The sequence below is a fragment of the Ascaphus truei genome, chromosome 8, assembly GCF_040206685.1.
Source record: "Ascaphus truei isolate aAscTru1 chromosome 8, aAscTru1.hap1, whole genome shotgun sequence".
NCBI lineage: Eukaryota > Metazoa > Chordata > Amphibia > Anura > Ascaphidae > Ascaphus > Ascaphus truei.
Window position 1 is genome coordinate 66,347,650 of NC_134490.1, and position 24,251 is coordinate 66,371,900.

Here is a 24,251-nt window from a genome sequence, read left to right on the forward strand (position 1 = left end):
TATACATGGTGACACCTACAATAAAGGGAATTTCTAAATAGAAATTATTAGAATTCTAATATTATATAAAAGAACCAAAAAATATAAAATAAAAAGGAAATAATAAACACCTCTTCAAATATTGTAGGAGGTGAAAAAAGGATGAGTGGGGATAAAATTGGAGGAAAATATCTGGGAATGGGGGAATATGGAATGAATGGGGAAATGGGAGAGGAGAGGAAACTAGAGGGAAGGGAATCGTGGGATGGGAAGGGAGGAAGGGAGGATGTACTAAATGAGGGAGTGTGGAAAAAAGAGGACTGCAGGCGAGAACCAATCTGAAGGTTCCCTTGAGGAGAGCGAGGAGAGTCCAAGAGGTCAGGAGATCAGACCAGTAGGTCAGGAGATCAGACCAGTGTACTAGCATCCAGACACTCATTGAGTCCACCGGGGGTTAGAGTCCCCAACTGGTGGATCCAATAAGTCTCCTGTCTGCACAAGATCTTAAACCGATCGCCCCCCAGAACACAGGGAGAAATAAATTCCAGGCCCATGATAGACATACATTTTGGGTCCTGGTTGTGTATGATTTTGTAGTGTCGGGAAATACTATTAGTGTGTAGTCCCTTAATGACACTCCTTCTGTGCTCTAGGAAACGGGTGCAGAGGGATCTAGTGGTGCGTCCCACATAACGTAGGCCGCAACCACACTGGATGCAGTACACCACGAATGAACTAAGACAACTAATGTGGTTCCTGACCTGATAGATAATATCTCTGTTGGAGGAGCTGAATTCGGACCGGGCTTCCAAGTGCCTACATGTGATACACCTGCCTCGTCCACATTTATGGTTTCCTAGGGGGCCTTCTAAAGTTGTTTTTTCAGTGTTGTTTACTGTTTTTAATTTAGATGGAGCTATAATACTCTTCATGCTTCTGGCCTTCCTGTAGACAATTGATGCACGATCCGAAAGAACGCCTTTCAAATGGGGATCACATCTGAGAACTCCCCAGTGATTGCTCATAATTTTTTGAATTGCTTTATGAGACTGATTGTAAGTAGTAATAAACCTTACACTAGATGTAACCGTTTCGTCTCTAAGCACTGGTGAGTTATAACTCAGACGAGAAGTGACCTGTCTATTATTGGATGTTTTTAACATAGTTGATCTATCCATGGAGCTGACTTTCTTGAGGGACTCATTAATTAGTTGGTTATCATAACCCTTCTGTTTAAATTTCAAACTGAGTTCTCTTGACTGCTGAACAAAATCAATCTCTCTTGAACAGTTTCTCCTGATTCGGTGAAACTGTCCAAGAGGAATATTATGTAGCCACTGTATGTGATGGTTGCTGGACGCATGTACATAGTTGTTGACTGAGACTTCTTTAAAATGTGTGGCTGTAATAATATCTAAATTATCATCAAATGTGAGTAATAAATCTAAAAAGACTATAGAAGTGGCATCTATATTAAATGTGAATTTTAATCCTAAAGGGTTTTCATCAAATGATTTAAGAATATCCTGTAGTTCTGCCTCCTCTCCGTCCCATATAAAAATCATATCATCTATGAAACGGCCATAGTACACGAGACCCGCTCCAAGTTTGGAATTTTGCCACACAAATCTCTCCTCCCAAAAACCCATGAAGAGACTTGCGTAGCTAGGAGCGAACCTCGTGCCCATAGCCGTTCCACAGATTTGTAGATGAAAAACCTCTTCAAACAGAAAATAATTGTGATTCAAAATAAATTTCACACACTCCAAAATAAATAACTTGTGTTTTTTAGGCATGCAGAAGTCCTTGTCAAGCCAATAAGTCAATGCTTCAATACCCCTGGCATGGTCAATGCAGGTATATAAAGAGGCCACATCACATGTGGCCCATAGATAGGTGGACTTCCATTTGATGCCAGAGGTGGCCTCGATGACATGGAGCGTGTCCCTAATATGTGACCTAAGTTTAATAACAAAAGGTTGAAGATGGTAATCCACATACTGGGACAGGCTCGACGTCATCGACTCCACCCCGGACACAATGGGCCTGCCAGGGGGGTTTGTCAAGGACTTGTGCACTTTAGGTAAATGATAAAAAATAGGTGTACGTGGATGTGAATTAAATAAAAACTTAAACTCTGTCTTAGAAATAATATCCATAGTGAGGGCTGAAAAAAGAAGCTCTTTGAGACTGTCCTGATACCCTATGACTGGATCAGATTCAAGGGTGATATAGAAGGCCTGGTCACCCAGGAGTCTGCGAGCCTCCTGGAGGTAGGCAGAAGTGTCCTGGATGACCACTCCCCCCCCCTTGTCTGCCTGCCTAATGACAATTAAGGGATTATCCTTAAACTGTTTCAGTGCGTCCAGTTCACCCTGGCTTAGATTTTTATTGATCTTAGGTTTTTTAGAGCATAATGCTTCAAAGTCCTGCAGTACCAAACTATAGAAGGCCTCAATGAATCCTCCCTTGGACTGGTAGGGAAAGAATATGGATTTAGGTTTAAAAGGTGAGTATATGATATTTAACTCTTCCTCTATTGTGCTATCATTTGGAGTGGGATGTATAGATAGCTCCAAAGAATCCATACACTCCTGTGATGCATTCAAAGTACCTTCTGATTCCCCTAACAGTGAAGTTAGATCCTCTAGATGGGCCAGATCCTGTACATTAATTCGATCAGTCTCCATATTATGTTTGATGTTAGTTTCCTGTATATTAAAGTGTCTTTTTAGGGTTAGTTTCCTAATAAAACTATTAAGGTCTATAAACAACTGGAAGGCATTAGGGCCTGTATTCGGAGCGAATGACAGTCCCCTCTCCAACAGAGATATATCATAAATGGATAATAATTTTGTGGATAGGTTGAATATTGAACTATTACCCTCACTGGGGATCACTAGTCGTCTTCTGTTCTCCTTCTTCCTCTGTTGGACTCTCCCCGCTCTAACTCCTCTGCTCCTCTTTTTCCCAGACTCTGGGATTTGTTGGGAGCCTCGCGGTCCCATAACGGATACTGTTTTTCCTTGTCTCTTTCTCTCTCCTTCTCTCTGGACTTCTTTTCTTGTCTCGGTACTTTGTCTAAAAAATGATGAGGAGATGTGTTAATTATTTTGACTTCTTTAGGTCTAGTATCCTTTCCTATGTCAGGGTTTGGAGGGAGATGGGATTGTCCATTTGATGGTACACTGTTAGCCTCCTCTGCCGGCAGTGGCTCTACCTCAAGGGCCGAAAAGCGACTGCCGGGAGCTGAGGCCATCCTGGAACCCTCTGTGGTGTAGGGGGAATTGGTCCTGTTGTCCCTAGGGGCATGATGCTGCCCCTCCCTGCCTCTAGGGGTATGGGAGTGATAGCCCCCCCCTCCACCACGTCTGGAACCTGAATGGAATCGCCCACCTCGCCTATTTTGGCTGTAATTACGTTTCCAGACCCTGACTTTGTCTGTCGCATAGTCCTCTTTATCTCTACTCAATTTAAGATCCTTCCTTTCCGTAACTTCCTTCTCAAAAGTGAGAACTCTTTTCTCATATATATATATATGAGAGAGAGAGATCGAGATAGAGAGATCTCTTACAGGGAATGTGTGTGTAATATTTGTGTAATATAGTTGAAAAGGAAAAGGAGGGGGTTGCGCGCACGTTGTGTTCAGAGCTGGCTGGAGAGGAGAGGAGACGGAGCTTCGGTATAGGGGAGGCCAACCGCCCCGGCATAGGCCGCATGCCCCAGGCCCAGTTAGGCCCTGAGTCCCAGTAGAGACAAGCGGAGCTAGGGACTTGCCATAGAGAGGTTCCTGATTCCCGTAGTGTCGCAAGAGTTATAGCAGGACTGTTCTGTCTGGCGGGAGGTCTGGGCTCAGACCCCGCTAGCAAGCCACCACGTGTCCGGGTGGGATCGCCCCGGACCTCCACGTGGATGGGAGGACGACTTCTACATCTCACGGATCCTTTGCGAAGATCGTAGCAGTACCGGGTACCGGAGTACCCGGCAGGTAATTCTACGAGTGCATCAATGGTACCTTCATTTCATTCGGGACACAGTGGCTGCGCAGTCACACTCACACTTATAGAGACTAACTCACTTGAGGGTGGGAGGACTTCTCCCCAAGGGGAGTGGACATGGGGTGGGACCATCCGGTGAGGGGAACCGGGAGTGTTGGCGTTCGCCGTGACGCTGCTTACAGTGTCTCCTCTAGGGAGGACCGCTAGTATATGTATACGTATATTATATTGCATGCAAGTAAAGTCGATTGGTTAAGATATCCTGCTGTGTGGTTGTGTTTGAAGTATATACGTCCTGCGAAGACCCACTTCCCCTCGGGTGGAAGCTGTCACAGGTGGAGGCGCTGCATCCTGTATAATTGTTGTGCGAGTACCCCAGGCTCTCCGTGGCAGAGACTTAGGCCCTGTGAGCCTACAGGGGATACAGCATATAGTAGTGGCCTGCATTCGAGACGAAATGATTGCCGCCATGGCCCTTCCTACCCGGCAGGAAATATGCGACTGGGCGCGCCAAATGCGCACGCCTGCCCGTCGTGCCGTAGCTGTAACCAGAGTACCCATGGCCTTACACCTAGAGACTTTGCAAACGGCCTTACGACAACTCCCGGGTTTTGCCAGAGCCCATCTGGTAAATGTACTCATAGACCAAGATTCTAAATGGAACACCTTGCTTGTGGACTGCCGGCGAGACTTGGTAGTACTCGAACCCGCCGTTCCCCAATATCTATTGCTGCCCGATGCCCCGCCTGGCGGTAGCCCGTTTGTCTACCCCCTTCGGGACTCCCCTTTGCTCACTACCCCGAGAGCGAGGCGGCTAGTTGCCGGTCAGAATCCAGCTATCCCGGGTCGAGCGCATCCGCCGAAGCAGGGGTGCGTAGTGATATGCTGCAGAAACTCAATGACAAGATAGACCAGCTAGCCACCCCCACCAGCTTACCGCCGCTAGTAGAAGCACTTACCTTAGCCTCTCATGCCCAAAGCTACCGGAAGTTAAAGGCCTTCTCGGGGACGCTACCTGTGCCCACGGGGGAGGATGGGATAGAGACATGGAAGGAACACACTAGGGGAGTAATGGAAGAATGGTCTTGCACCCACGTGGTGAAACGGCAAAGACTCATGGAGTGCTTGCGACCCCCAGCGTCCACCTTGATCAGTATTCATCGGGAACAATACCCCGACCTAATCTCTCGTATGATGATCGAGTTCCTAGTGGAAGCCTATAGTGCAAAAGAGGATGACGGCGCCCTGTGGGCCAAGTACTATGCCATAAATCAAAAGGAGGGGGAAGATCTGTCTGCATATATACACCGAGTACAAATCTCTCTGGGACCTTTGCTGCATAATAAATATGTGACACCCTCTCAGATGAATGAATATCTCCGTAAACAATACCTACGAGGGTCCAGTCCTACTCACCCTATAGCCAGCATGATTCGTGACCATCTCACACGGCCCCCCCCCCTCGTTTATCCAACTCCTGCAGCAGGTCAAAGAGCATGAAACGCATCTGATGTTGCACTCACCTCAGAAGGCTAAGACCAGCAGCAGCACTAAACCAAAAGGGAGTGCTGAGAAGGAGGAACCACCGGACAAACCCGGCTCCGAAAGGTCGAATTACGCGGGCCGGACCTCGCCTCCGTACGACCGCCGTGCTACCCCCAGGGATATGTCCTGCTACAAATGTGGAAAGAAAGGACACATATCTTACGACTGTCGGATGGGCGAATCCCGGCACCGGAGCCCGTCCCCCAAGAAGTTCACGCCACAGGCCATGGTTTGCGGGGTGTATGCGGCCGATACCGACACGCCCGGGACCCCTCAAGGTGGAGAAGAACCGGCGGAGGAGGGTAACCGCATGGGGCCGGTAGCATTGATCCGGGGGCTTGTGGACGGAATCTACTCCTCCGCTCTACTAGACACCAAGTCACCATCATATACCGGGGATTCTATGATCGCCATCTCCAAAAGCGGCCTCTGAGACCAACCGAACATATCAAAATACGCGGCCTGAGTAATGACGACTACCCCATTGACGGCCTGGTGACCGTGGACCTGGAGATACAACAGCTCAACACGGGGAAATCTCACCCCATGAAGGTGGACGCCTTGGTGTGTCCGGAACCCAAAGATGCGCCCAAGTACCCAATCATCCTCGGTACGAACGCTGATATTGTGCAGGCCGTCATCCGGGTCTACTTACACGAAGCTAACGAACTACCCATGTCCAGCCTACAGTTACAGCTGGTTCAAGCTGATCCAGCTCCTCCCAAATCCCCCGCGGAAGACTACGGACTGTTGTTCTGCGGGCGGGGAGGGTTGACCCAACTTCTTCCAGGGGAGACGCAGAGGATTCCAGCCTGGTGCGCCTACGCTGAACGATTAGACGAAGAGCAGCAGTTCTCTTTAGAAAGCACCCCCGAAGAGGATGTCCGCCGGGGATATCGCCTTGTACCAGAATTTTGAAGTTGGCCCATCGCCATTCCCCCTCGTATTTTTGTAATGGTACAGAATCTGTCGCCCTTCCCCCTGGCCATCGATGTGGGTCAACGAATAGGGAGAATTTATCCCGTCAGCTCAGTAGATGAAGCCGTACAGGTAAACACGACCAGAGTGGAAGATCCCGGGGCGCCATTAGACTTTGACTTTGGCTCGTCCGAACTGCCGGAAGCCTGGAAAGAGCGATTTGAGAGTACAGCTGGAAAAAAGACGATCTGTGTTCTCTACCAGTGAGATGGATGTGGGGTGTAGTCTCAATGCCCAACACACCATTCGGATGACTGATGAAAAGCCCTTTCGGGAGCGTTCCCGTCGGCTTGCTCCCAGGGACGTAGAGGATGTACGAGCGGCTATCCACGAAATGGAAGAAGCTGGGATTGTCATGGAGTCACGAAGTCCTTACGCCTCCCCCATAGTAGTTGTGCGAAAGAAGAATGGGACAGTGAGATTATGTGTGGATTATCAGACGCTGAATAATCAACGGTACCTGATCAGTATAATCTTCCCCGCATAGAAGAAATTCTAGATACATTACACGGGAGCCAGTGGTTCAGTTTATTGGATCTTCGGTCGGGATACTACCAAGTCCCCATGAGCCCCAAGGATCAAGAGAAGACAGCGTTCGTCTGTCCCCTAGGGTTCTATCAATTCACCCGTATGCCCCAAGGCAAATGTGAGGCGCCTGCCACCTTCCAGCGGCTAATGGAGAAGACCCTAGGAGACTTGAACCCCCGAGAATGCCTTGTATATTTAGATGACATCATAGTCTTCGGGAAAACCCTGGAAGAACATGAGGCTCGACTCGTGAAGGTGCTGGATAGATTAGCCCAGGAAGGGCTCAAACTTTCCTTGGATAAATGCCGGTTCTGCAGGACCTCTGTGATGTACGTAGGACACATAGTGTCCGGTGAGGGAATTGCCACGGACCCCGCCAAAATAGAAGCTGTTGTCAACTGGCCCCGCCCGGACAATGTAGGAGCGTTGCGGTCGTTCCTGGAGTTTTGTGGCTAGTATCGCAGATTTGTGGAGGGGTACTCCCTCCGGGCCAAAGCCCTCAACGGCCTCCTCAAAAAGTATCCAGTGGACGCGGGCCAGAAGGCCACCCCTGCCCGACAGCCCTTCGGGGACAAATGGACTCCCGAGTGTGAACAAGCTTTTAAAGATCTGAAACAGAGCCTGACGGCGGCTCCAGTACTGGCCTACGCAAATCCCGAACAGCCATACATACTACATGTGGATGCTAGCCTGAGTGGCCTAGGGGCCGTGTTACGTCAGAAATATCCGGAGGGATTGCGACCTGTTGCATATATCAGCCGCAGTCTTACTGCCAGCGAACAGAATTATCCAGTGCACAAACTTGAGTTCTTGGCCCTCAAGTGGGCCATTGTAGATAAACTTCGGGACTACCTGTATGGGGTGTCGTTCGAGGTGCGGACAGATAATAATTCTCTCACCTACATCATGACTTCCGCCAAACTCGATGCGGCCCTGAAATACAAGCCTGGCCCCTTGAACATTGGAGCGGACGCCCTGTCCAGGCGACCCGGGTTGGTCACTACCCCCGACGAAGATCAGTGGGAAGAAATCCCGGGACCCGGAATAAGAGCGTTATATTGCACCGCAGCCATCGTAAATGATCAAGTAGTGTTTTCGGAATTACGAGTGGCCGACTCCCTAGGGTTTGCATCAAACGCTATACCCGAAGCCTATCGCGACCCTAGTGGCATGCATGTTACACCCGACAAAATTATCGCCTGGAAAGATATGGTACGATACCAGGAACAAGACCCGGTCGCAGGGGCCATTCGTTATGCTATACGACACAATCGCCGGGCCCTACTTCGACAGACTCCGGGGGATGTAGGCGGTACACTGATGCGGGAAGCGGATAAATTCGAAATATAAGAAAATTTGTGACGGAAAACCTAATTTCCTCGCCTATGCTTCAGAACCGAAAGGAACCTATCCTCTGCCAAGAAAGCTGAAGCCTTGTGACTGGATACACCATCTGCACCGTTTGCAGCAGACTTCCCCGGGAAGCTTTCACGCCCTGCCACTGTTATCTTCGATCTTTGGTGAACTTTCAGGCCTGGTAGACGAAAGAAATGAAACGTAATGCAAGCCAGGTTTCAAATCCTTTGTCTCAATTTATTACTCATAGGGTAATGACTTTTATACAGGAAAAAAAGAAGATATTGGTTAGAGGCGTAACATAGGCGTGTCTTGGGCGTAGCTTTGATTAGAGGCGTAATTTAGGGGCAGGACATATTAGTGGCATGATTTTTGGGACGTGTCTTTCCCAATACAAGCAATGTCTGAATACAGCTTATTCATTGTCTGTTATCAAAAGAGACCTTGAGTCTTTAGCAACTATATTACACTATTTTGCTTCTTGCTTAGAACCAGTTTATTGTATTCTAACTAAAACAGCAGGAGAATGTTCATACAAAAAGTATCTTAGCAATATCCTGAGCAGGAAGAAAGGAAATGCAATTTGGCAGAAACTGAGTGCATTTAGGAATTATATTTCAGCAAAAGGCAGACTACAGAATCTTAACTAGTTATGATCAGACAAAATGGAAGCTTAACACAAGTGTAGATTCTGGCCTGACCTACTGGTCCTAACAATTTGTTATACTGCATTGTGGAATATCATAATCACCCGAATCGACGGCAATTAGTATTACCAAAACGACTGCAGTACCTAGTATTGAAAGCTCTCCATGACGAACATAGTCATTTGGGGGTAGACAAGACTTTTGGACTCGTGAGAGATAGGTTTTTCTGGCCCAAAATGAGAGAAGCCGTAGAGCATCACTGTCGTTGGTGTGTACGGTGCATTCAGCGCAAGACTTTGCCCACTAGAGCTGCCCCAATGGGCCACCTAAAAAGTACGGGACCTATGGACTTAGTCTGTATGGACTTCCTGTGAATCGAACCCGCAGCCATGGCATAGGAAATGTGCTGGTCATCACTGATCATTACACCCGCTAAGCCCAGGCCTTTCCGACCAAAGATCAAAAAGCCAAGCAAGGTACTCTGGGAGAAGTATTTTATGCATTATGGGCTTCCGCAACGCCTCCACTCCGATCAAGGACGGGACTTCGAAAGCAAATTAATAAAAGAACTGCTGAACCTCTTACATATCAAATAGTCCCGTACTACGCCTTACCACCCGGAAGGGGATGCATTGCCGGAACGGTTCAACCGCACTCTACTAGACATGTTGGGCACATTAACAGGAGTGGAAAAGACTAAGTGGAGTCGCCATGTGGAAACCCTAGTCCACGCTTACAATTGTACACGACACAATTCGACCGGGTTCTCGCCATATTGCCTCATGTTTGGCCGTGAAGCTAGATTGCCTGTGGACATACAGTTGAGAGTCTCCACGGATGGAGTGCCTAACACTACTCACTTTCGCTATGTACAGAGATTGCAAGAGAACCTACAATGGGCCTATGTACAAGCAGAAAAATCCGCTGAAAAACTGAATGCCGGAAATAAAAGACGGTATGATCATAAGGTGAAACACAGAGACTTTAAACCTGGCGATGCAGTCCTTCTCCATAACCTGGGAGTACCAGGGAAACATAAATTGGCCGACCGATGGCGGGAGGGGGTGTATGAGGTAGCCTCTCAAATGCCCGGTCTTCCGGTCTACCGTATCAAAGACTCGGAGGGCCGGGTGAAAACCTGGCATCGTAATCATCTGCTCCCTATTCCCCAAGTCGAGGAAGGAGATTTGGAGTGGCCGGCATCCCCCTTGGATGGAGAAATATCATCAGAAGAAGAGTCAGGACACTCCGATGTTCTGGAAGATCCACAAGAGGGAACCTCTCAAAGGGGCCCTCAACAGAGAGCATCTCCCGGTGGAGCTTCGGGTAAAGAGCTCAAGGAGCCATCACCCCAGGAGGTGGCTCCGGAAAACTCTGTGTTAGACCCGCGGAGCCCATGCTTCGTACCAAGCCAGGACCAAGCCGTGAACACAAGCCCCTCAAGGGAAGAGCTCAACGTACCAGATGTAGATAGTCACTCTCCCATGGGAGTGACCGAACAGCTGTTGAGGAGGAGTCAGAGAAATGGGCAACCTCCAATGAGAATGGCCTGCGATCAGTTTGGGGCACCCCACTATGAGGCTCAGCAGTGGGCTCGCAATCGAATGCAATCAGTTATTGTGATGTTTAGCGAGATGTACAAGCTGATTTAGAGGAGACCCTGTATTAGACATTTTTCATTATATAATGTGTGTCTGTTTAGCGTTGGCCAAGCGGGGACGTTGGAATCCACAGGGGGGAGGATGTAGCCGGGGTCCCCTTTTCTCGCCCTTGTTGTTGGGTGAGGGTGTGCTACAGTGAGAGTACTCCGATACGGAGGCTCTGCGTCATGCAAGACGCCATGTTTGGTTGGCACCCGTACAGACCTGACCTAGACAGAGTTTGCGCACGCGCAGGAGTGCGTGCCATAAGCCCGCGAAATAGGAGAGTGCTAATTGGAAGGAGGTAGCCAGACACTGGTCCCAGCAGCCCCACGGGGTCCTCGTGATAGAGCTGAGCCAATGGGCTGGGAGTTGGGAAGGAAAAGGAGGGGGTTGCGCGCACTTTGTGTTCAGAGCTGGCTGGAGAGGAGACGGAGCTTTGGTATAGGGGAAGCCAACCGCCCCGGCATAGGCCGCATGCCCCAGGCCCAGTTAGGCCCTGAGTCACAGTAAAGACAAGCGGAGCTAGGGACTTGCCAAAGAGAGGTTCCTGATTCCCGTAGTGTCGCATGAGTTATAGCAGGACTGTTCTGTCCGGCGGGAGGTCTGGGCTCAGACCCCGCTAGCAAGCCACCACGTGTCCGGGTGGGATCGCCCCGGACCTCCACGTGGATGGGAGGACGACTTCTACATCTCGCGGATCCTTTGCGAAGATCGTAGCAGTACCGGGTACCAGAGTACCCTGCAGGTAATTCTACAAGTGCACCAACGGTACCTTCATTTCATTCGGGACACAGTGGCTGCGCAGTCACACTCACACTTATAGAGACTAACTCACTTGAGGGACTCCCGCATACGCCGAGTCTCCCTCTCATGCCGGCGCGCCGGAAGCTTAGGCCAGCTGCTGACTTCCGGCGCTGCCAATAGGGAGACCCAGCACATTTTTTTTTTAAATCCTCAAAACCCAATCCTCAAAACCTCGTTGGGATAGTACCAGGACCACTATTACAGCAAGAGGTCACTAAGTAATGTATAAAATGATATACTCACTAAATGATGTACCTCTGTCCTGCGCCTCCTTTTAGTTGAGCGTGCTGCCAGTAGTTTGATCAGGATAGACAAAAAAGGGGGCATATGGTGCACAGCCAAGAGAGTGGTCACGAGATGAATATAAAAATATTATTTCATTGGCCCGTATTAAAAAAACGGAGGTGTAGCAGCACTCCTACACGTTTCATGCGCATTGCACTTTATCAAGACGTCCAACTTCTTGATAAAGTAGATTTATCAAGGACTCCTTGATAAAGTGCAACGCGCACGAAACGCGTAGGAGGGCTGCTACACCTCCGTTTTTTTAATATGGACCAATAAAATAATATTTTTATATTCATCTCGTGACCCACTCTCTTGGCTGTGCACCATATCTCCCCCCTTTTTTGTCTAACAGTGTGGATCCCCTGTCAGATAATGATGCAGGGGAAACCTGTATACAGAGCGTGAGCCAGCACTGAGCAGGTTAATTACAGAGCAGGCTGGCTTAATTAGCCTCCTCAGCTAGCTTCTTAGAGATATAAAAGGATACAACGCTCACAGCACTTGACTCTCTGATCCAGGGAGGCACCCTGGGCTGCTGTACAGAGCACACTGCACTTAACCCCCTGGTCCCGGAAGGTACACAGCCTGGACTGCGGGGGAGAGACCACCCTGTATATTTCCACCCTAACCCAGCCAGGAACCAGCTGGGACCCTGAAGGTAAACTTTCCTACGCCTGACTTGTCTGTTATTGTTGGTAAGTGGCTTAGCTCTCCAACTTTTATAGATAGTGTAAACACTGTTATAGTCTGCTCTCCAGAGAGGAGTTAGGCCTGTTTATTATTGCTCCTTTATGATGAACACAAGCAGTATTTATGTTTAAAGCTAATAAAAGCCTATATGTTTTCCCTTCGAATATGTCTCTTGTTTTAAACCTATCCGTGCATCTCCTACAGGGTTGTCACCTTCTACTGAAGGCCAACCCGGAGAAATTTTAGAATTTTGCGCTTACCTTCACTGGCGGCGTCTCCTCTGGCATTGTTCCACCATCCTCCCGGCATCTCCCGCTGCAACCCGTCACATGGCGCTGCGTTGCCATGACAATGGGATGCTAAAGACGTCAAGTTGTCATGACAACGGGATGCCTTATGGTGCTGAGGCGTCACATGACATCGTGGCAACGTCCCATTGTCATAGAAACATGCATCACGTGATGCTGTGATATCACATAGTTTTCCCCTTGACATTGGCAACGCGGCGCCATTTGACGCCGCATTGCCATAGTCACAGGAGTTACTTGCAGGGGAAGATGCCGGGAGGACTCGGAGGATGCCGGGAGACGCCGCCGCCGAACACCACCCAGAGGTTTACTATTGTAGGTAAACCCAGAGCTCGGAGATACGTGGTCAAAACCCGTAGTCTCCAGGTCAAACCCGGAGTGGTGGCAAATCTGATCTCCTACAGGCAGGGAGAGTGTGCTCTATGTGTATCAGTGTATGCGTGAGCCAGTTTGCTCAGTGTGTGTGTATCTGAGGCAGTCTGTTCTGCAAGTATCTGTGTATCTGAAGCAGTTTGCTCTGAGTGTGTGTGTGTGTGTGTGTGTGTGTGTGTGTGTGTGTGTGTGTGTGTGTGTGTGTGTGTGTGTGTGTGTGTGTGTGTGTGTGCGCATATCTGAGTCAGCCTGCTCAGTTCGTGTTTGCCTTCGGCTTACATAAGGGGATCACTAACATCTGTGCTTTTATGCACCAGCACAAATCCCTTTTCCTCCCTCTTCAAACTTTGCCTGCCTTTCATAATTTACAAGGGATGAAGCATCCATTCCCATACAGACATAATACAGAGACTTGCCATTGGTCGCTCAGGCCCGTAGAGTCTGTGGTTGCCATGCCAACCACCATCACCTCTAGCTCACAGGACGGGAGTAGTGACATAACGCGCTCTGCCTGCTCACAGCTGGAGTGAGGGACAGAGAACATCATATATTATTTATAATCACTTCACTTGAAAGACAGCATTTGACATTGTTATTGACAGAGAAAGCCGCCTTTTTTCTTATTTGCTTTAAAACATTCTTTCTTCCCCTCCCACCCCCCATCTTGCAATTCCCAAGTGTGAATTGTATTTCTGACGGAATAACTTTAAAGAAGGATCCAACAAAGATTCATTTGTGCAGAGGCATCTACACTTGCAGGCACGTTTTGTCATTTTTCTTCTTCCGCTGTTATTTTTTTTTAAAGCTTTTTATCAAATCAAGAGCAAGAAAGGAGCCACAAAGTTGACTCGATGGGCTGCTATCAAAATAGCTGATGCCTTTAATCGCAGATTAGCACAACATGAAGATAAATAAAAAAACCCTGTTCACATCCTGAAGCGGATTTCAGCCACAAATCCGGATGCTCCATAGTGCCAAGATAATCCAACGGAAAGAAGAAAACAGTGTGAAATTCCTAGAAATGCATCCACATGGCATCTGACTACGTGTTAGACACTTGAATGCCTACATACAGTATACATTTCCTTTTTATTGGGCTGGAACAAGTGTGGAGTTTTTTTTCTCGCCCCCCATGCTAACATTACTTCGCTGGAGCTGACTTTTAACACTTCTTTCAAAGCAATTACAGAAAGATCTTCTAGCAGCTGGAAACCAGTGACAGCTCTGGCTGTGTGTGGCATGTGACAGCGAGGCGGACGCCACACTCCGTCCTTGCATCGCTGGCGTCAGGGACCAACATGAGCAGGTGCCAGCAGAGGTGTAAGAAGCAGCTGAGAAAAGTTGCCCGCTATTTCTATCATTTTGTCACTGGGACCCTCACGCCAGGTAGGGAGAGGGGTCTGCATATAACTGAGCCCTGCTGCTCGATTTGAAAGATGCCTATCTGACATTTACAGGCACGCCTAATATATAGCCCTGTCTCTGTGATGGCTGAGCTGGCATATTCAGTCCCCCACGGCTTTGCATGGTTTTGTTGGAGTGTTAAATCTCTAGCCTTTTCACTGGCTACGGCGCCTTGCAAGCTCCGCGTTGCCGGTCTTTGTGGCAGCGAAGGGGTTAATTAATGGATTCGCTGTTTTTGTCATGTTAGTGGTTTTTGTCTCGGCACAAACGCAGCGAGGTGATTTGATTTGCCAGAGTCTCATCAGCATTATGCTGAGAGTTTAATCGTATGATGAGCGGCTAGCACGGTGTTATATTATAGGCTATACAATAACACGTTACATGGAGTGAGGGTTTCACAGCACTCATGTGCGTCTAATAGAAACCCAATACATTGCACAGAAAAACAACTGTGATCTGGTGATGAATCTATAGAAAACGCCGTCATTGTAACTGGGAAACTAGTACAGGGCCCCACTTAATTAGACAGATACGTGATTTTAATTTGTAATGCCATGTACTCATTTACCTTACTGATGTCAGCTCCTAGGGGTAATGATTCTCTCTTTCTTTTAACATTTAGTATATTATATAAGCAAACACGGAGCACGTGCATTTCTGCAGCAGGGGTCACCAACGCCAGTCCTCAAGGACTATTAACAGATCAGGATTTCAGGATATTTCTGCTTCACCACAGGTGGCTCGTTCTTGGACTGAGCCACTGATTGAGCCACCTGTGCTGAAGCAGAGATCCTGAAAACCTGACCTGTTGGTAGCCCTTGAGGACTGGGAGTTGGCCACCCCTGATCTATAGTATAAGAGGGGTATTATGGTTTTTATCGGAATAGTTTATGATGTACAAAGTTACAGTGTCAGCCATGATTACACTACAGGACTCAACATGACCGAACGGAAAAGTTGCTCTGTGTTTGGCACTGTACTATGTGACCGTTTGGAAATGTATAACTTGTATACATTGTAATGTGATTAACTGTTGCTAACTGACTGCACAGGAAAAAAATGGCAGTCATTTTAACCCTATGTTACCTCGTATAGAAAGGAAATGAGAAAATAGGAACCTTACACTACAACAGTTCAGGAACACACACACACACACAAACACACTATACTGCAGATACATGCTCAAGTTTGAAAATGTTATGTACAAATGCAGTTATAAGTATAAATATATTGAATAATGTGTGTACAGTACTAATGCATCTATTTTAAGAGACATATATCCTCTGTAGTTCTTTCAAAAATGACAACGTGGCAACCGACAAGGTGACATATTATACGTCTTTTAAATGTACAATTACAATCATATTACAGCCCTGTCCTGGAATTTTCAGATAATAAATACATGTGTTTGATATGTATAGTATAGTATATATCCTCATCCACTGCTGGATGAAGCCTCCCCAATGACCCCCCAGGCTAATTAGCTGCAAGCCTCTCTTCTCCACGTTGCTCCAACACATTTTCTGTTTTTATTTCTTTTTTTTTGTATGTACTGTAAACAACAATATATTAACAAACCCAGAGTGCTACGGTTTTATTTCCACTTACAATACTACTTTCTTCGTTAAAGAAAAATGGATTCATTTCATTTCCATTTTCCCTGCAGTGTAATATTGTAGAAATCTTCCTTAACTTCCTTAACTACGACCCACAGATGTTTGATATGCATTGTTTTTAAAAATTGGGCACAGTTCCACTACTTACAGTATATTTAAACCACTTCCACTCTTCCAGTGTAGTGTCATTTACACTATTATGACACTATTGTGCGACCATCTGCAATTGATTTTCTCTAACATGACATTAGGAACACTTCATCTTCCCATGTTTAGCAGTAATTAATTACACTACGATATTTAACACTGTCAGCGCTGGAGGAACCTACAAAGCAAAGTCTTGCTAGCCCCTGAAAATGACCAAATGATTTATTCCTTTAAGCTTGACCCCTGTCAGCTGTTTTTATTAAGTGAGTGATACTGTAAGAGAAATACTGCCTGCCATATATTTGTGATTCGGGTGCTGTATACTTTGGGTTTGTTTTTTACACTCACGGTTATTGTCTAAAGTGCTACATACAAAGCTGGTACTTTAGAAATAAAATAACAAGCAGATAAATCCGTTTGCAGAGTTATATAAACAGTGGGGTGGCTGTTGGAACAAAAGAACATATTTTCTCTTGATATTCCTCTTAATATTGGATTTTGGACTCGCTGTTTCATAAAACATACATGACCTGTGTGTGATCTCGCAGCGGGTCCTACAGACCCATGATAAAAAAATCATGAAAAGCAATTCTAATGGGAATTTCTTGGGATTTAACTATTTGTGATCCAGGCTCTACACAAGTTTGTACATGGTTGTACATTGCTGAATGCGTCCCCCAGGATGCAAAAATTTCACAGAAGATACTTTTTTTGAGCTATATGGTTACAGAAACCTGCTAGCACTTTTGCTTAACTGCATAAAATAAATAAATCTGAGCTAAATTCACCCTTTCTGTAGATCTACCTAAACCTTTGGCATTTGGCATTCATTCCCTATGCGGCCCTAATATTTATTCCCAAACTATTCTCATGAATGTGTGTGTAATCTTATTCAACACAGCTCACATGTATCTCACCAAAGGAAATCAAAAGCTGGTATCTTTCTGTGCACAAATATATGAAGCAATAATGTCACTTATTTTAGTAACATTTGTTGCTGGGTGCTTGATATACCACTTCCAATTGCATCTGTCACTGTGGTTACCAGGGTAATGGTAATTAGTCCTCACAATAGATGAACAAGTCTTTTAATGTTTCATACTCATGAACTGAAATTTTGATGCATTTCTGAGACGTCCCTGCTTGAAACATGCAGTTCGTAGGTATGGCTTCAATTCAGTGGTGTGCTGTCCAGTTTTGGAACAGTGTATCTCATAATGTATACAGAAAATTTATCATTTGTCATTCTGTTTGATCCCCACCCTACAATGCAATGTACATCTCTGCATCACTCCGTCATACAAGGTCATTCAATTGTCCCAAATAACCTTTTGTTTGCGTATCTTTTTTTTAATTTTTTTTTTTAATCAATGTAATTTTAATGACCGTGTGACTATATTTACAAAAGGACATTAAAGTGTACGTCACTAAACTGTCTTCCTGAATTTTCATGAAGTGGCATTTTGTTTTAGGAATGGAATGGAACCGACCTTCGATCACTGAGTGACCTTGAGACCTGACACTGTATAAAGAAACCAAAATCTTCATTTCAAAAGAGCTATATGGTCCTATGATGTGCTGCTGTACTGTAGTGCACATACACTTATAACAATGACCTTGGTTTCCAATGTAAAAAGAGTGATGTCAGAGGAGCAATTATTGTTGCTTTGTTGTTAAAATGAGGGTGTAACAAAAGAGGGGTGATTCACTTACTCCAATTTTATGGGGAAACTTCAAACATGTTCTCCTAAAATGATTTTTCTGCCATACGTACTTCTTAAGAAATAATGTATTCACAAATATTCTTATTGCGGGCAAAGGTTCAGCACACAGCGCTTCAGAAATTGCCCAGAAGTATTTCTTAGAGGTGCAATTCCTGATAATGCCCATGGATACCAGCCCAGAGGACCATACCATGTTAGCTCGTAGAATAGGCAGAACAAATGTAAGGTAGAAGTGATCACTTGTATGGCTAGTTAATGGTTAGATAGAGTGCAAACTTCCATGACCAGTAGGGTCCCTTCTTGAGGCAGATGGTTACAGAAGGAGCTGAAATTGCATGTCATATTCATACAAGACTCTTAGGAAGACCAGATATACAGATGGTAATTAGTGTGATGCAAAAAATAACATACTAATGCAAAAAAGGAAATGTAAAGGGGTCAGGAATAACTGTGGCAGTGTGAGGTATCTGAGTTATGGCAGGGAGACTATATATTGGAAGCCTGTGACGGGAGCTTTGTGACAGGCTATTAATAATACACACCAAAAAATATATATATAACTGGGTTGAACTGGGACGAGACTTAGATATGATAAAATATAATTTATTCCTTGATAAAGGTGAACACACAAGATATACAAAGAACAGGCAAAATATAGACACTTACTTAAAGATTATGACAAGAAAGCCATCAGGATACAGGATGGGCCATTTCTTCCATATTTCAGTTGACATCACAGCAAGACAGGCAGGTCATGAAGACACATGAAGGACATGAAGACCTCTGGCATGAAGACCATACATGAAGACCTGTGAGTAAGGGGTGACTCTGACATAAATACCATGTCAAACTCATCTCTTAACCCTAGATGCCGAAAAGGCTAGCAAAAGTCTTTGAAGCAGATTTTGGGCTTCCATTGTTTAGTATGAAGTATCACACTTAAACTAGTCAGTTCCTTGGTTCCTGGGCCCAGCATAAACAATTAGGCAATTTAGCCTTTGATCACCAGGCTATGTAAATTCTAGCAGGATGTCCTTCCTGCTCATTACCATAACAGAGGGAGTCTGCAGTTTTCAGAACAGATTCAAAATCCCATATACACTGTAAATAACTTCATAACTTCAGTTCAATAATACTTACTGGCACGCGAGATTATTAATACATTCCGTCACGCATGATGCTCCCAATGAGACTAAATATTACCGTGTAATACTAAAATTAAGAGAGATATTAATATCTGCCTCTTAGTATCTGTTAAACCTCAGGTGTCTGTATTCGTTAGTTGGGGCTCGGTCCCACGAATACACCTATGTAACTCTTAGCATGTTCAGCCGAGGATATCTCATAATATTCTTATATTTAATACGGTCACTTATTCTGATCTCTCCTTGGGTAACCGCACCCCCGGCCCCAATCAATAAATCTCTTTGAAGCAGGGACCCCTGCGTAGTGAACATTTGTCACCTGGTGCTATATTTCACACCCAATGCCCCAGCCTGGGTCTAGCTGTCTCTAGCAATATATGTTAACATACACCAAACCCCCTCTATACCTTTTCACACCTTTTCACACCCAACTTCAATCAAGCCTGTTGAAGCCCAGATTTTTCTGAAAAGACACACCACATTTGTATTTTCTTAAACTGTAGCTCATTAACCCCTTAAGCCCCAGTGTGTGTGTGGTGTAGACACTGGCCCAGAAACAATACATTTATACACATTTGGATATTGAAGCAAGGTAAAACACATTACTGGACCTCAGTCCAGTTAACCCCTTGCTTCCCTGATGAGAGTAGAGTGTGGCCAAATGGGGTTGTAAACCCTTAAATCCCGGGCCAAATCCTCCCCATCGTCACACCTCCCCTGCTCAATGGGTGCCTGTTGCCCCAGCTGCCTCCCCCTGGCACTGGGACACCACCGGCACCCTTGAAGCACTCAATAAGTCCTGAGGGGTTGGCCTGGCAAAATTGTCCTCCGGCATTGTCCAGTACATTGTGCTGGCCACAGTGGATAGTGAAGTCCAGATCCTGCGGAGCAGGGCTCCACCGTGGCCACCGGGCATTCTCCTGTGCCTCCCTCTGCCCCCCACCCAGTGCCTGGTGAACCAAGTCCATGGTGAAGGGGCCCCTTTGCAGACCAGGCTGCACACTGCCCAAAGACTGGCATGTCTCTGCACCAACAGGAGACCAGCTATCCAGCACAGACCGTCGCTTTCTTGTCAACCAAGTCTGGGAAAGAGCTATGTCACTATCCTGTAGGGACCCTACCTGCCCTGGCTCTGTGCCAACCTGTAGCTGCTCTGCTATACTCCTGACTCTCCTCCCTGGCTGCCTATCTACCCACAGCCCCTCCTTTGGGAACCCTGGGGAATCTGTCAGGGGGGTCACTCCTGGCCAGTCAGAACAAGGGACCTTCTGCCTACCTAGCCCATCCCTAGCTTCTGCCAGCTGCCTGACACCCCACTGACCTCCTATCTCCCTCTGCTCCACGGTGTCTCCCTGCCTAGCCTCCCCTAGGCCCAGCACCTCAGCCCCTGCTGATGACCCCTGCTGCTTACCTCCCTGCAGGCCACCTACACTCCTCTCCCCCATGGGCAATCCTAACCCAGACTTTGGAGCTACCTGAGGGCACCTACCTCCCTGACCTTGTCTCCCCCTTACCAGGGATGAGCTCAGGGGCATCTCTCCAGATGCAACCGCCTTAGCTCTTGGCTGCAGGTATCCCTGGGGTGGCCCAAGCTTGCCACTGCCCAGGATACCCCCAGCCCATAGCCAGGCTGCAACAGGGGGTTGCCAGGGTAATGGAAAACTCTAGCTGCCATACCTGCTGCTGTCCCTCCCCGGCTACCACTAGCCCTTCTTCTCCCACTGAGAGCTGATGCTGGCTACCTACCTGCAGCCTCCCCTCACTCCGATTCTCACTAGCTAATCCTAGCCTGGATCCTAGGGACACCTGAGTGAGGCCATCTCCCTGACACTGTCTCCCCATTACCGGGGATGGGCTCAGGGTTGCTGGTGCAGATGCACCCACCTTAGCTCCTGGCTGGCAGGTAATCTGGGGGTGGTCTAACTTTGCCACAACCCCTGATACCTCCAGCCCATAGCAAGGCTGCAACAGTGGGGCTCTTAACTCAGAGTTAAGAGCCAGGCCCAACAGCTTTGACCCGCTGCCAGGCCCCGGCTCTGCCCAGCTGTGGGCCTCCCTCACTGTCCTATGCATGGCCGCTCTCTAACGGCATGAGAGAGAGGCCTGGTGAGGCAGAGAGGCCCGGCACGGGACAGTGAGGGAGAGAGGCGTGGCGCGGGACAGTGAGGAAGAGAGGGCCCAAAGAGCGTGGGAGAGGGCGAAGCCCAGCACGAGGCCAGCAACAGCTGGGGGAGAGCCGGGGCAGAAAAGACCTGAGACCATCCCCAAGGTAGTTATCCTGGAACCAGGGTCACGTGTGATGTGTGAATAGATCTAGTTAGCTTTAACTCAGCTTCCTTTCCAAAGCACAACAAGTCCTGTTATATTTTCTTCACTTTATTGGACAAGCATAAATCATATACAGGCACTTGTGGATGGTATGGTGTTGTTAGAGAGTGTTTCTCTATGGGTGCTTTGTAGTTAGGGGCAGGTAAAAAGGAAATGGCCTTGCCAAGGGGGATATAGCAGTAGTACTCACTCGGCCAGTGTCAGGAAGGAAAAGTAAGTGGGTACGGCTTGTAACACAGGAATATGGTCAGGCTAAACTTCCTGTGAAAACAGACAGGGGAGAATGGAATAGTCCATTAACTTGGAGGTCAGGAGTTGTTGCCAGGGCAACCAGGGTGTGACAGACTGGAGGGAGAAAAGAAACATAATGTATCCCATCCATCTGCACTAGGAGTGAAGCTGCAGGGAAAGCTTATATCCAAATACAGCTAGCAGGCAGAGCTGCAAAAAGGGGGGGGTGTAAACAGAGGGGGCAGAAATAGATATTCCTGTTGCAGGACAGTAGTTAAGTCTGTATTTTGTATTTATTTGGGGGGGGGGGGTGTTTTAAAAAAAATGTATTTGGGGGTAGGGCTTTTTTTGTATGTATTTGGGGGGTGTGAAGGTATTTTGTATTTGGGGTGGGGTTTTTTTGGTCTGTGAGTGGGGTAATTGAAGGAGGGGGAGAGTGAGCAGAGAGCGGGGGAGGAAGAGAGGGAGTAAGAGTGAGACGGAGGAGAGAGAAATACATGGGAACAGGGGGGGTGGAATAGAGGGAAGGGACTTGCAAGACCACTGACATGAAGGGGGGGGGGCAGTCGTAACTCTAGTCCTGGGCCCTGGGAAATCTGTCTTCGGCCCTGCAGGTCACTATCCAGAGAGGTAATACCGAACACATACATGTCCTGTATTACTTCTAATATTTTACTGGACACTGTCCAAATACAGGACAGTCTGGTTCAATACTGGCCACTTGGCAACCCTACATAAAGTAGTTGACTACAGTTGATAAGTGGTACTGCACCTTTATTATGTTTATTTTTTAAAGCGTCAACAAATTCCGCAGTGCAGAATGTATTTTGTATCCTTTGCAGTATGTCACATTAGCTATTAAATGTGTTAAAGACTTGGCCTTTTGGATTATTTAACTAAGATGCACAGCACACATACAGTATACATAATGCATTATGCCCCTATAATCTATTATTTATAATTTGAAAGGGTTTCTGATTGCCAGGTCAAGATATTTTGATGCCTACGTTTGCCTCGCCTATGTTAATCTTGCAGAATAAAATGTGTCCATGCTAATCACTTTCCATAACCCCCTTTTCTCGCACTCATTGGCAGATGCATAGTTGTGGTGTTTTTGTGTGCTACTTAATACTTTGCAACGTCGTCATCTCTCTTTCTTGTGGGATCATTATCTGTTGCTATGGAGAAAATTAATGCTATAAATAAAAGCTGAACATTAAGTGCATTGCTCATCACTGCCAAACAGACATGAATTCCAAATCAAACAAGATAGAAATATATTTATATGTAGCCATGCCATCTGTGGCTACTAGTTTGTTCCCTCCTGGCAGTAAGTCCTGGTACAAGCAGGCCTTGCCAGTAGTTTTTATGGGGTTTTCCCCTTCCGAGGACCTGCATTTGAGTGACAGCAGGAGGTGGTGACATCAGGACTGGGCATGACCAATCATGAGCCAGACCTGGTGCCCTCCTTCTGGCAGTACTTAAAGGCAGTACCACCCTAAATTTAGTAGTGTTCTTCCCCCTCTGAGGAAGACAGGTCACACAACTGGGAGCCTGAGATTGGGGCCTTCCCTTGTGCTCTTCCCTCCGGGGGAGAGTGAGTGTGGACCATACCTCTGCCTCTGCTAGGGTGGTAGGGAAGAGCTAGGTCGGCTGTGGTGCCCTTGGCCTGTAGTGACGGTCCAGGGATCATCATTCAGTGAGAGCTGAGAGTACTGCATTGGGCAGAAGCCTGCAGCTGTAATTGTGCTATACAGAGTGAATAAACTGTTCCTGTTATATACCTCCTAAAAACAGACAAAGATGCCCAAAGCTACTTCCAATGTGACAAAAATACACAGTGCTATACCTATATATTCTCTTGAATAAGGGTCATTTAGTTTAACCCTTTGGCCAAAGCGTCTTAAGCCTGCTGCCACTTTCAAGGCATGACCGTAGCAGGTCCCAACACTCCCTGGGTTAAAATTCTTATTTACCTGTATAATTAGAGGAAGAATGGTCACATTAGATCGGTCATAACCTGGCAAAATGAAACTGACCTGCCAACTTGGAAAGTGGAGAGGGGCAAGCTTAAACCTTGGGGGGGAGGGGCCACTACCCTCCCTAAAGCAACTGAGACCAGCTGCACACAGTTAATAAACACACAGATACCCAACAAGCTCTGAGAAACCCCTACCATCACCACATAATAAATATATATATATATATATATATATATATATATATATATATATATATATATGTATATAAGTGTCAAAAGGAGTACTAGTGGCGTGGCTAAATGTATACAACAAAAAACAGACAAAGATGCCCAAAGCTACTTCCAATGTGACAAAAATACACAGTGCAATACCTATATATTCTCTTGAAAAAAAGGTCATTTAGTTTGGCCAAAGCGTCTTAAGCATGACCGTAGCAGGTCCCAACACTCCCACAAATCTCCCACCGGGTGGGGGGAAACACTGTTACATATATATATATATATATATATATATATATATATATATATATATATATATA

General features: G+C 46.7%; 1 protein-coding gene across 2 annotated transcripts in view; it reads left to right on the top strand.

Moving 5' to 3' along the window:
* Positions 1 to 24,251, top strand: part of KCNIP2 (potassium voltage-gated channel interacting protein 2) — a 349,098-nt gene that overhangs the window by 165,244 nt on the left and 159,603 nt on the right. The window contains exon 1 of one of the 2 annotated variants that reach the window (XM_075612415.1): positions 13,367 to 14,522. The exons of the other annotated variant lie outside the window; for it this stretch is intronic. Coding sequence (XP_075468530.1) covers positions 14,435 to 14,522 — 88 coding nt within the window. The 5' untranslated portion in view covers positions 13,367 to 14,434. Of the gene's footprint in view, positions 1 to 13,366; positions 14,523 to 24,251 lie in introns of those variants that run through there. 2 annotated transcript variants of the gene reach the window in all.